This window comes from Rhagoletis zephyria, unplaced genomic scaffold (assembly GCF_001687245.7).
Source record: "Rhagoletis zephyria isolate East Lansing unplaced genomic scaffold, Rhagoletis_zephyria_1.1 Rzeph_scaffold_00021, whole genome shotgun sequence".
NCBI lineage: Eukaryota > Metazoa > Arthropoda > Insecta > Diptera > Tephritidae > Rhagoletis > Rhagoletis zephyria.
The window spans coordinates 696,064-708,730 of NW_016157105.1; the positions used below are offsets into that span (position 1 = coordinate 696,064).

A 12,667-nucleotide genomic window follows, 5' to 3' on the forward strand; every position below is an offset into this window, starting at 1 on the left:
ACTCATCATGCCCGTGCTGGTATATGGCGCAGAAGCATGAACAATGACAACATCCGATAAGGCGGCTCTTGGAGTACTCGAGAGAAAGATTTTGCAGAAGATTTGTGGGAGGGAGGCTCCCACTGCGATGGAAAGATCAGGTGGAGAAGAACTTGGCTTCACTTGGCGTTTCCAATTGGCGTCAGTTGGCACAGAGGAGAAACGACTGGCGTGCTTTGCTGAACTCGGCCAAAATCGTTTAGGCGGTTACAGCGTCAACAAAGAAGAAGAAGGATAATTTAGTTAAATATTCAAAACATATTATAATTTTTTTTAATTTTGGACTCATTGGTTTAATGAACAAATTACATATATACCAATCGAAAGCATAAAGCCTATGGAATATGTTAAACATATGAGTGAAAATTGCTAGTATTAGCACGTGTTCATACCTGCCAACACGATATGTAGATGTGGCAGCACACCTGCAGTGTGCGGTAACCCCAAATTGCCTCAAGCACAAATGCGACCTTGCGTTAGATAAAATACTAAAATTTTTTCGTCTGGATTTCGTACTGCTAAGTCGTGCTTGCCTAGATACTAATAAAAATACTTAATGTTAATTCATTAAACAAATCCTTAGTTTACTATTAAATCAAAAATAAAACTTTGTATATCTTGCTACATCCATTTTTTCTTCCTTACTAGTTTGAGAGGGATACTCTATTACACCAAAATGGTGACCCCGACGTGATCTCGCACTCGGACAAGCGCGACAAGCACGTGTAAGCACATAACCAAACTTTAAGGGTAAGACAATGCCGATCGAAACGAAAGACGGTAGGTTGCCGGCCGCAGCCGAGATAGGTGCACCGGCCGCAGCAACGGTCCCGCCCGCTAATACTATCGCGGTAGTGTATGCCAGGTTACCAGTATAGCCAATGAGCAGCAGGTTTACTTCAATGGATTTTTGGTTTGCTGCTTCAGGCATCACGGCCGAGAAGCAAAAAACGGCAACTGTTTTGGCAGCGTTGGACCCGAACGTCCTCGCCCAACTGGGGGATGTCATTGCATCGCTACCGCAAAACGACAGGTTCGAGTATGTGCGGCAAAGAATTATCGAGCACTTCGCCGATATCGAACAGCGACGCCTCAACCGCGTACTCTCAGAATTGCCACTGGGGGATAAGAAACCGTCAGAACTTTTCTTTGAAATGAAGCGCGTCGCTGGCAACACACTCGGCGATGCGGCGCTCAAAAACCTCTGTATCAAACGTTTACCGGAGTTCGCACAAGCAGTCATAGCAGCCTCATCCGGTACTGCGACCGAGTTTACGAAAATAGCCGACACAATAGTGGATGCTATCGCGCCGCTTCAAGTGAACCGCGTTAAGTCGACACCTCAAATCGAAGTCAACGAACTGCGTGCATTCGTAATGGAACTAGACAAAAAACTTGAAAAATTCGCTATTCGTTCGCGTTCGCGTAATCGTGGGCGGTCAACCTCTCGACCAAGAGCTAATGCACGAAACAATTCTGAAACAGCAGCAAATTCACAAGAAACATCATCTGTTGCAGCCCAAGACTGTTGGTACCACCAGAAATATGGCTCTGACGCTCGGAAGTGCCGTATACCGTGCCGCCGCAGAAACCAGGTGCTTCGAGCGATAGCCTCCGTATCCGATGCATTCTGACTACGGAAGCGAGTGGCGGACGATAGAGAAGGGTCCGTCACAGAGCGCAAAGTTCTTCGCCTTCAAGTGCACGAACGACGGACAGTGAAAATGTTCCTTGTCGGTACCAGAGCCGACGTGTCCGTCCTGCCCATCTCTGCCAGTTCTCGCGATATGCGACCTACCACAACCAAACTGTATCCCGAAAATGGTTCTACCATCAAGACCATCGGTGAAAAAAAGAATCAACTTGGATCTCGGACTTCGTCGAGATTTCCCGTGGTCGTTCATAATCGCCGATGTTACAACACCGATAATCGGCGCAGACTTCGTTCGTTTCTATGATCTTCTCATCGATTTGCGTCGAAACCAACTGATCGACAATCTCACCAAACTGCGATCTTCACTAACTGCGTCAACGTTTTCCAAGGTAACCCAGATTAAAATATTCAACGCAAATGACCCCTTTGCTGATTTGTTGCGCGAGCTTGCGGATATCACGAAGCTAGCAAATTTTGGTTCTTCGACCAAATCCACGGTAGTTCAGCGCATAGTGACATCGGTCAACCGGTGTTTTCTCGACCGCGACGGAACCAGGAGACCATGCGGCGATTATCGTGCGCTTAATGCACAAACTGTACCCGACCGATATCCGCTGCCATATTTATCGGATTTTACAAGCAACTTACGAGGTAAGATAATTTTCTCGAAGATCGATCTCCAACGTGCTTTTCACCAAGTGCCGATCCACGACGATGTTGTAGCCAAAACAGCCATAACGACGCCATTCGGGTTGTTCGAATTTCGGTTCATGACCTTTGGATTATGTAACGCCGCGCAAACCTTTCAAAGGCTGATAAACGAAGTTTTGCGTGGTCTAGACTGCGCTTTCCCATATATCGACGACATTTGTATAGCGTCGTCGTCAGCGCAACAGCATCTTCGAGACATACGCGCAGTCCTTCAACGACTCCGAGACAACAATCTCGAAATTAATGTGTCCAAATGCGATTTTGGCAAAAGCGAGCTAAGATTTCTCGGGCACTTAGTCGACGCCCGAGGAATTCGTCCTTTACCCGAAAGGATCACGGCGATCCGCGATTTCCCGAAACCCACGATAGCCAAGGAGTTAAAGAGTTTCATCGCAATGGTAAATTTTTACCGCAAATTCTTGCCAAACGCTGTCGCCTACCAATCGCATTTGCTACAGCTGATTACGGGCAACAGGAAAAATGATCGCACGCGACTCGTGTGGAACAGTGAAGTAGAAACTGCTTTTGACCGTTGCAAAGCTGAATTGTCGGAAGCAACACTGCTCGTGCACCCAGTGTCAGCGGCAGAGTTATCGTTATACATATATAGACGCTTCGGATACAGTCGTGGGGGCTGCCTTACACCAAGTCGTAAACGGAGAACTAGATCATCGCCCACTGGTCTACGCCTTTCGACAGAAGTTGGAGAAAGCTTCACCTCGTAGAGTCCGTCAACTCGATTTTATAGGCCGATTTACGACCGACTTTCGTCACACGCCTGGTAAACAAAACGCCGCCGACGACCTGCTGTCACGCATACAATCGATCGACGAGATTATCGATTATGAAAAGATCGCAGCAGCGCAGAAAACCGACCCCCATCTGCTAACATTGCTTAACGATTCAAGTATGCATAGTACCTCGTTAGTACTAAAGCATTTTTCCATTCCCAACAGTAACGCCCGGCTGGTATGCGACACGTCGACCGCAAGCATTCGCCCCTACGTACCACACGAATTCCGAAGAACACTACTTGCGAAGGTACACGGCTTATCGCACCCAGGCTTCCGCGCAACTACAAACCTGATGACGCAAAGATTTGTTTGCCCCGGCATAAGGAAAGACTCAACGATATTCGTCCGGAACTGCGAAGCTTGCCAACGATCTAAGATTCATCGACACACCAAATCTCGCGCTCGTTACGAAGCGCCAAAAGAACGGTTCTCTCACGTCAACATCGACATCGTTGGCCCTCTTCCTCCTTGCGAAGGACAACGTTTTTGCCTCACGGTGATCGACAGATACACCCGCTGGTCAGAAGCAGCTCCAATGCCAGATGTGTCCGCCGAGTCCGTCGCGAAAGCGTTTATAGGCAACTGGGTTTCGAGATTTGGTGTTCCAGCACGTATTTCGTTGGATCAGGCCGACAATTCGACTCCGCAGTATTCGCCGAGTTAATGAAAGCAATTGGCGCAACCCACCTTCGGACCTCACCATACCATCCGCAGTCAAACGGCATAATTGAAAGATGGCATCGAAGCTTCAAAGGTGCTATTTTAAGCCACGATCCATCAAGGTGGGTACATCATTTACCAGCAATTCTGCTCGGCCTCCGCGTGGCTTATGAACCTGATATACACGCATGCACCTCCATGCTCGTTTACGGTTCTATGTTGCGGATTCCAGCGAATTTTTCCAGGAAACAAGTCTAAAAGAAGTGACCCAACAAACAGTATCTCAGTTTCGGGCGGCCATGCAGAAACTGCGTTCTACCCATACAGCGCATGATTCGACTCCCAGAGTGTTTGTTTCTCCTGCACTTAATTCGGCATCTCAAGTATTCGTTCGGAATGACTCGATCCGTCCTTCACTCACAAATCCGTATGACGGACCGTATCCCGTCGTAAAGAGATCACCAAAATTTTTAAACTCCTCATACGGGGGAGACACACTGATATAAGCATCGATCGGCTCAAACCCGCATTCTTCGCCAATGGCGATTATGAAGATCCAGGCCACACCACACAACGAGAGAAATCGTCACTTGCGCCGGATCCTAAAACGACGAAATGTACCCGCAGTGGGAGGCGTATATACATTCCTCTTCGATATAGATAGTTTCGTCTGGACGGGGAGTACTGTGGCAGCACACCTGCAGCGTGCGGTAACCCCAAAAATGCCTCAAGCACAAATGCGACCTTGCGTTAGATAAAATACAAAAATTATAATCTGGCATGACTTTCCGCCTTTCTGTCCTTTTTTCGTCTGCATTTCGTGCTGCTAAGTCGTGCTTGCCTAGATAATAATAAAAATACTTAATATTAATTGATTAAACAAATCCTTAGTTTACTATTAAATCAAAAATAAAGCTTTGAATATCTTGCTACATCCATTTTTTCTTCCTTGCGAGTTTGAGAGGGATACTATATTAAAACCTCCAAATAGGCTAGAAAAAATAGACAACCCAACGTTTTCACATTCTATAGGATTAATACTTTTGATTGGTATATTATTTGTTCATTAAACAAATGAGTACAGAATTAAAAAATAATAATAATTTTTGAATATTCAATTAAAAATATCCTGGCCAGAATTTTTTCGGCCAACCCACTCGCAAAATATTTATTAACACGTTAAATTTCATAGAAAAAATATTTCACCCATTAAACAGATGGGTGAAGGCCGTGCCTTTGTCGGATCTTAGACTATTTGGACACATAATTTTCCCTGGTTTATTAACAAACATCAGATTACATAAGTTGTCTAGATTATGCAAATGCAAAAAAAGGACCACTCCACATATTTGCTAGCTAAATATGCATATAATCTATACATCTTATATATAAATAGGCAATCATGTTTTCTTTACACCACTTTCACGGCCAAAATATACCTCAACGGTATAAACAATTTCAAAATAGTTTACCATAAAGCGAAAAAATCAATTCAAAAGTGACACCAATACTGATGCCGTATATGTATATGGTTGGGGCGGAAATGCCTCCTAAATGAATGCCTTAATATTAATACTGCATTAAAGAAATGTGCTAAGCAGTCGTTTAGGAATCAGATTTAAGTAGATTAAGATTAGTGCTAGGAAAAAGCTAAAGTTGAGTATGTAGAAGAAGAAAGGTATAAATGGAAAGGTTAAAATAAAAGTAAAGAAACCTAAATATAAAAACAAAGAGGAAAGAAAATTTAAATACCTAACCTAATAACAATGAAGACATGGATCAGGATAAAGGAAAAGATAAAGATGAATGTGAGGATGAACACGAAGATGAAGATGAAGATGAAGACGAAGAAGATGAAGATGAAGATGAAGATAAAGATGAAGATGAAGATGAAGATGAAGATGAAGATGAAGATGTACATTCAAACATTTTTCAAAAATTTATAATATTCTCATGATTTATCTGAAAATTGTTGTAAATATCAATTTTGAATGAATAATCTTCAGTAGTTACTAAAATATTGCAGTTTTCGTGTTTCTGAAAACTACCGTTATATGGGAGGTAGGCGTGGTTATTGTCCGATGTTTCCCATTTTCAGTACCATCCGTCCTACGCTCTAAAGAAATACACGTACCAAGTTTCGTTAAGATATCTCAATTTTTACTCGAGTTATCGTGTGCACAGACGCTTAATCGATGTATATTTTCATTCTGATCATTTATGTATACATTTGTCTATATCTAGCTCGATTCGTTTTGCCTGTTACAAACAACCGTTATATGAACAAAGTACGCTTGGGTATAAAAACGGCACTCACGTACACAATACAAACATACACAAAAACGGCAGTAGGCTATCTCGCTTTGATTTCGGAATGCTTACACCAAGGCGAATTTATACAAGGTGGTGTTGACAGAACAAAAACAAAAGTTACAACAACAAATTATACGCACATTAACGATCAGTACAAAGCAAAATTAAAACAAACACATCATTTTGACAAAAGGTACAAATTCGCCGTGAAATCAGCGGATTCGATAACACCACCTTTTATAGATTCGCCTTGGCTTACACATTGAGAAGTTAGCTTACTGCCAATATAGAAGAATATATACATATATGATTCGACGGCGCACAGAGGCGTGGGCGTACGCAGGTAGGAGGGACGGGCGCAAAATTTGAGTGTTTTAAAGCTTTTGAGATGGGGAATTCAGGAAAAAGAGTCCCGTTTGTTTGAATAACTACCTTGACCTTTAAAATGACATTCAAAAATAGATGGTTTGAATTGTTATCCTTTTTTTGGCCTGAACCAGAAGCAATAAAATTTTTAAAAAGTTTTGAATCCGTATTTTTGCATTTCGTACCTGAAGGAATCTATTTCCTTTGTCGCAAACATCGAAAATTAATTTTGAATTGTTTTTAAAAAGTTTATTACAAACTGTTTTTAGTTAAAAATCCAAAAAACCAAAAATTCTACTTTTGAGTCATTTTAAAGGTACACTTAAATGAAAAATTTCCTTGACCTTAAGACAAAAGAAAAATCTTTGGATTTTTATACTTTTGGATTAAGAACAGCGTTCAATGAACTTAGCAAAATATTTTAATTGGTTTTATGGTTTTTGCTACCGTGGAAATGGATTCCCTGATGCAAAAACCGGAAAAGTATCTGTTATAAAAGTGCATTGCATACTGGTTTCAGGGAAAAAACGTATTCAATATTTGAAGGTCGCTGGCGTTTAAGCAGCCATAAAGCACTGGCCGATTCATATTAGTGTAGGAAAAAATTCCGAAAGAAAATTCCCTTTGGTATCGGGTTCCGATACGAGTATTTTTTTCGATATCTACTCAGTACTTGGTTCGAAAATATCAATACCAAAATTACTTGGTATCGAACAAAAATTATCGAGTATGCACTTGTATTTACTCGTATCGTTGCATCCCTACATATACAGCCTAATCATGTATCTCGAAGCGAAAGTTCGTTTCGTCTGCCAGACGTTTCGTTCGTGTGTTGGTAGTATGTAAGTCGAAATCGTCTGGCAGCACGAAAACAGCTGATCCCTACGTAGTTTTCGTCTAGTTTGGAATTTTTTAAGGCGAATGGAAGACGAAAGTGAGACGACAATCGTTGAAAACAGACGAAAGGTTATTAGTGATCGTTAAGATGGAGGGTTCTGCCAGGAAAGGTAAGAAAATAAAAAAATATAGCTTGGTTTAAGGAAATATATTAATATTTACGCTTGTAGCGCTGAAAAAAACTACAACCACTCAATTTAAAGTACTGGTAAAAGAAATGGAGAGAAATCCTGACCTGGCCAGAGGTGTTGCAGTGTTTGGATCTGATCGATGAAGGGTAGAGGAGCGGTGGGAGGAAATTATGAGGAAAATTAATTCTCATGGTCCACCTACAAGAACGGCCGTCGAATGGAAGAAAGTAAGCATAAGTGCATAAATTGTATGTGGTAGATAAATGCTTGCGCACCATTTTACTGACATTGGATTTGATTTTATTTTTATTTTTCAAGATATGGGCTGACTTGAAAAGCCGGACAAAAAAGAAGATTGCCGAAAACACACGAAGCCTTACTGCTACCGGTGGTGGCCCATTCCGTCACTCTCCGCTTTCCGAAATGGGGCAGGCCATAGACAGCCTGGTTTTTATTTCAAGGTCAGCAGCCCCGAGCGGCAGAGTTTTCGGCATTCCTTCGACGGCGACCTCTAACATGTCAAGACATTCGTCGTTGGAGGAAATGCCTCCTTTACTTGTGACTGAATCGCCAACACTTGACCAACGAAGGCAACAAACAACCACCCTTCAATCTCCTATAAGGCACAACCAACCACCACCAGTGGGAGTAGTGACTCCCACTACACAGACAACCCGTCCTACACCAACGCACACGTTACGTTCCACTAATAGGAAGCGCACCTTCCAAGAGACAGTGGCTGAATCTGCCAAAGTCCAAGCAGAAGCCGCTAAAGTGCAGGCTGAGGCTGCAAAAAAAATGGTAGAGGCATCAATGCTGCAGGTGGATGCCACAAACAAATTAACTGCTGCAGTGGAACGCCAATCTGCAATTTTTGAAAAAATTTTGGAGTACTTCCGGAATTAATTTTCATACCACTATTGTGAGAGTATTGAAGTGATATTTTGTTTTTTTTTGTGTAAATATTTTTTAGATTTAAGTGTGAATTGATATTTTGTAGCATTTACTTAGTTTATATGTAGATTTAGGTTTTAAGACTGAAAAGATATTTTGTTGAGTTTTTATGTAAATATTTTATTAATTTTAAGACAAATGAATTTTGCTGGTGTACCTGAAATCTAGACAAACATACTTTATAATAAAACTGCGTTTATAACAAACTCTCTGCTATTCTCATTCTAATAAGGGCAGCTGTATTCGAAATGTTACTGTTTTCAAGTTCTTCTTCGTAACTAACAAGATTCTCCATATCTGGGCTCTCCAATGGAATTTGATGTTTGAAAAATATACAAACGTTATGAATAGCACAGCAAACATTTACAATTTGTGTAACTTTTTCTGGTGAATAGTGTAGCCCTCTCGAGCCAATTATACATCGAAATCGGTTTTTCAAAACACCGAAACATCTCTCAATTACATTACGAGCTTTCGAGTGCTTTGTGTTGTAAATTCGTTGAATTTCATCGGCTGCGCTTCTGAATGGCGTCATCAAGTATGGCTGCAAGGGGTAACCAGAATCACCTACAAAAATTTTCATTGTCAGTAATAGTTTTATAGCCTTTTTAAGTTTTAAAACTTACCGAGTAGCCATGTGTTGGTTTTTCCATTGTTATAATCAGATTTTAGCTCCTGTTCTGCGTGACTCACATTCCAAACAAATGAATCATGATTCGCCCCTGGATGCCTAGCGTCAACAAATGTGATTACCATGTTGTGATCGCATATCTGTAAGGAAACTCAGTTTGTGTATATGTATACTTGTAAAGATAGTAAATCATTAACCTACCGCCATTACATTAAGACTGTAAAAACCCTTGCGGTTGAGGTATAAATGGTGGTTGTCACTTCCTGGCGACTTAATACGAACGTGTGTTCCATCAACACAACCAATAACCCCAGGTATTCCGTATTTCTCAAAGAAATATTCTTTAACTGCATTTTCCTCATCGATGTTTCTCCTAAAATTCACCCATTTCTGGCAAAAATGGTCCTCAAAAATATTTAGGCATTCCCTGATCACGTTGGCTGCAGTTGACTGCCCCATCGACGAAATATTTTCGTTACCAACAGATTTTTGGTAACTGCCGGTGGCGAGAAATCTTAAAAAAGTCGCGAGTTTTAGCTGGTGCGATAGGTGGGTGCTTCTATGTGATGGAGCCATGTGCTCTTTTAATTCGTTTAATATGTATTGGAATATTTCTTTATTGATTCGGAAATTTGCAACAAATCTAGAAACGAATACATTGTAGCATACAAAAATTAGTTGCTAATCTTGAACTTACTCAGTCTCAGGTAGTTCCATTACATTGGTGTGGTCTCGCAATCTCCTCCTCTGTATCCGCCTTTCCCTTTCTTCGGATTCCTCGGCGTCCATTAGCGCTATAGCAGCATACATTTTTAAAAATTTATTTTCCTTATATTTCTTTCCGCAACACAACCAAAACACTTTTAAGCAAAACCAAAATGTAAACAATTCCGATGTTGCCGATTTAAAATAAAAAGCATTGAAATAAGCTGAAAATATTAGAAATCTAAGAAAAACTCTTTGGAAGTACATCAAAATTACATCCGGCAACATCATACAACTTAACCGAGACGATTGTAACGTAATCGACGTAAAGACAAGACGAAGACGAACGACAGAGTTACAAAATTGCAATCCGTGACGATATCGCCTACAGACGAATCGTTCGTGCGGCCTATCGTTCGAGATACATAATAAGGCTGAAAAATCAGTACAAGTCACGGACATGCATGGTTTTTCTCTCATTTTACCGTATTAGATGCTTAGCCGTTAAAGTAGTACAGCTGACTCCACCCGTGAATGTGCCGTACATGTCCGTACTGTTTTTGATTTCAACAACGACAAACTGATTTTGAACTTGNTCAAACATTTTTCAAAAATTTATAATATTCTCATGATTTATCTGAAAATTGTTGTAAATATCAATTTTGAATGAATAATCTTCAGTAGTTACTAAAATATTGCAGTTTTCGTGTTTCTGAAAACTACCGTTATATGGGAGGTAGGCGTGGTTATTGTCCGATGTTTCCCATTTTCAGTACCATCCGTCCTACGCTCTAAAGAAATACACGTACCAAGTTTCGTTAAGATATCTCAATTTTTACTCGAGTTATCGTGTGCACAGACGCTTAATCGATGTATATTTTCATTCTGATCATTTATGTATACATTTGTCTATATCTAGCTCGATTCGTTTTGCCTGTTACAAACAACCGTTATATGAACAAAGTACGCTTGGGTATAAAAACGGCACTCACGTACACAATACAAACATACACAAAAACGGCAGTAGGCTATCTCGCTTTGATTTCGGAATGCTTACACCAAGGCGAATTTATACAAGGTGGTGTTGACAGAACAAAAACAAAAGTTACAACAACAAATTATACGCACATTAACGATCAGTACAAAGCAAAATTAAAACAAACACATCATTTTGACAAAAGGTACAAATTCGCCGTGAAATCAGCGGATTCGATAACACCACCTTTTATAGATTCGCCTTGGCTTACACATTGAGAAGTTAGCTTACTGCCAATATAGAAGAATATATACATATATGATTCGACGGCGCACAGAGGCGTGGGCGTACGCAGGTAGGAGGGACGGGCGCAAAATTTGAGTGTTTTAAAGCTTTTGAGATGGGGAATTCAGGAAAAAGAGTCCCGTTTGTTTGAATAACTACCTTGACCTTTAAAATGACATTCAAAAATAGATGGTTTGAATTGTTATCCTTTTTTTGGCCTGAACCAGAAGCAATAAAATTTTTAAAAAGTTTTGAATCCGTATTTTTGCATTTCGTACCTGAAGGAATCTATTTCCTTTGTCGCAAACATCGAAAATTAATTTTGAATTGTTTTTAAAAAGTTTATTACAAACTGTTTTTAGTTAAAAATCCAAAAAACCAAAAATTCTACTTTTGAGTCATTTTAAAGGTACACTTAAATGAAAAATTTCCTTGACCTTAAGACAAAAGAAAAATCTTTGGATTTTTATACTTTTGGATTAAGAACAGCGTTCAATGAACTTAGCAAAATATTTTAATTGGTTTTATGGTTTTTGCTACCGTGGAAATGGATTCCCTGATGCAAAAACCGGAAAAGTATCTGTTATAAAAGTGCATTGCATACTGGTTTCAGGGAAAAAACGTATTCAATATTTGAAGGTCGCTGGCGTTTAAGCAGCCATAAAGCACTGGCCGATTCATATTAGTGTAGGAAAAAATTCCGAAAGAAAATTCCCTTTGGTATCGGGTTCCGATACGAGTATTTTTTTCGATATCTACTCAGTACTTGGTTCGAAAATATCAATACCAAAATTACTTGGTATCGAACAAAAATTATCGAGTATGCACTTGTATTTACTCATATCGTTGCATCCCTACATATACAGCCTAATCATGTATCTCGAAGCGAAAGTTCGTTTCGTCTGCCAGACGTTTCGTTCGTGTGTTGGTAGTATGTAAGTCGAAATCGTCTGGCAGCACGAAAACAGCTGATCCCTACGTAGTTTTCGTCTAGTTTGGAATTTTTTAAGGCGAATGGAAGACGAAAGTGAGACGACAATCGTTGAAAACAGACGAAAGGTTATTAGTGATCGTTAAGATGGAGGGTTCTGCCAGGAAAGGTAAGAAAATAAAAAAATATAGCTTGGTTTAAGGAAATATATTAATATTTACGCTTGTAGCGCTGAAAAAAACTNGTCGACATTTTTATGCAACCTATCTTCGCTTCCTGCCCACCGTGTACGGTTGCCGAACTCAACGATTCAATTAAAAGAAAATGTATGAGAACAGAAAATTAAATTTTGTGAAAAAAGATACAAATTCAGAATTTTGTAAGGTTTTCCAAGGATCGTTTCTACCGTGTAAAAAAATAATTAGGTGTATATGTTGCGTGAGACTGAGCGTGTGCATAAAAGTGTACACAGACTGATAGAGGAGGGGGGAAAGAAAAAAGTGATCGCTAGGGGGAATCAGANACCTACAAGAACGGCCGTCGAATGGAAGAAAGTAAGCATAAGTGCATAAATTGTATGTGGTAGATAAATGCTTGCGCACCATTTTACTGACATTGGA

At 40.2% G+C, this 12,667-nt stretch overlaps 2 protein-coding genes across 5 annotated transcripts in view; one reads left to right on the forward strand and one right to left on the reverse strand.

Annotated features, from left to right (window-relative positions):
- Window positions 1-12,667, forward strand: part of LOC108362068 (uncharacterized) — a 608,307-nt gene that overhangs the window by 373,820 nt on the left and 221,820 nt on the right. The gene's annotated exons all lie outside the window — the stretch shown is intronic.
- LOC108362097 (putative nuclease HARBI1) lies at window positions 8,700-9,977 on the reverse strand. The gene is made up of 4 exons (XM_017614951.1): window positions 9,848-9,977; window positions 9,352-9,793; window positions 9,146-9,290; window positions 8,700-9,086 (listed from the first exon to the last, which is right to left on the reverse strand). The coding sequence occupies exons 1-4, from the start codon at window positions 9,958-9,960 to the stop codon at window positions 8,716-8,718; spliced, it is 1,071 nt and encodes a 356-aa protein (XP_017470440.1). The 5' UTR covers window positions 9,961-9,977; the 3' UTR covers window positions 8,700-8,715.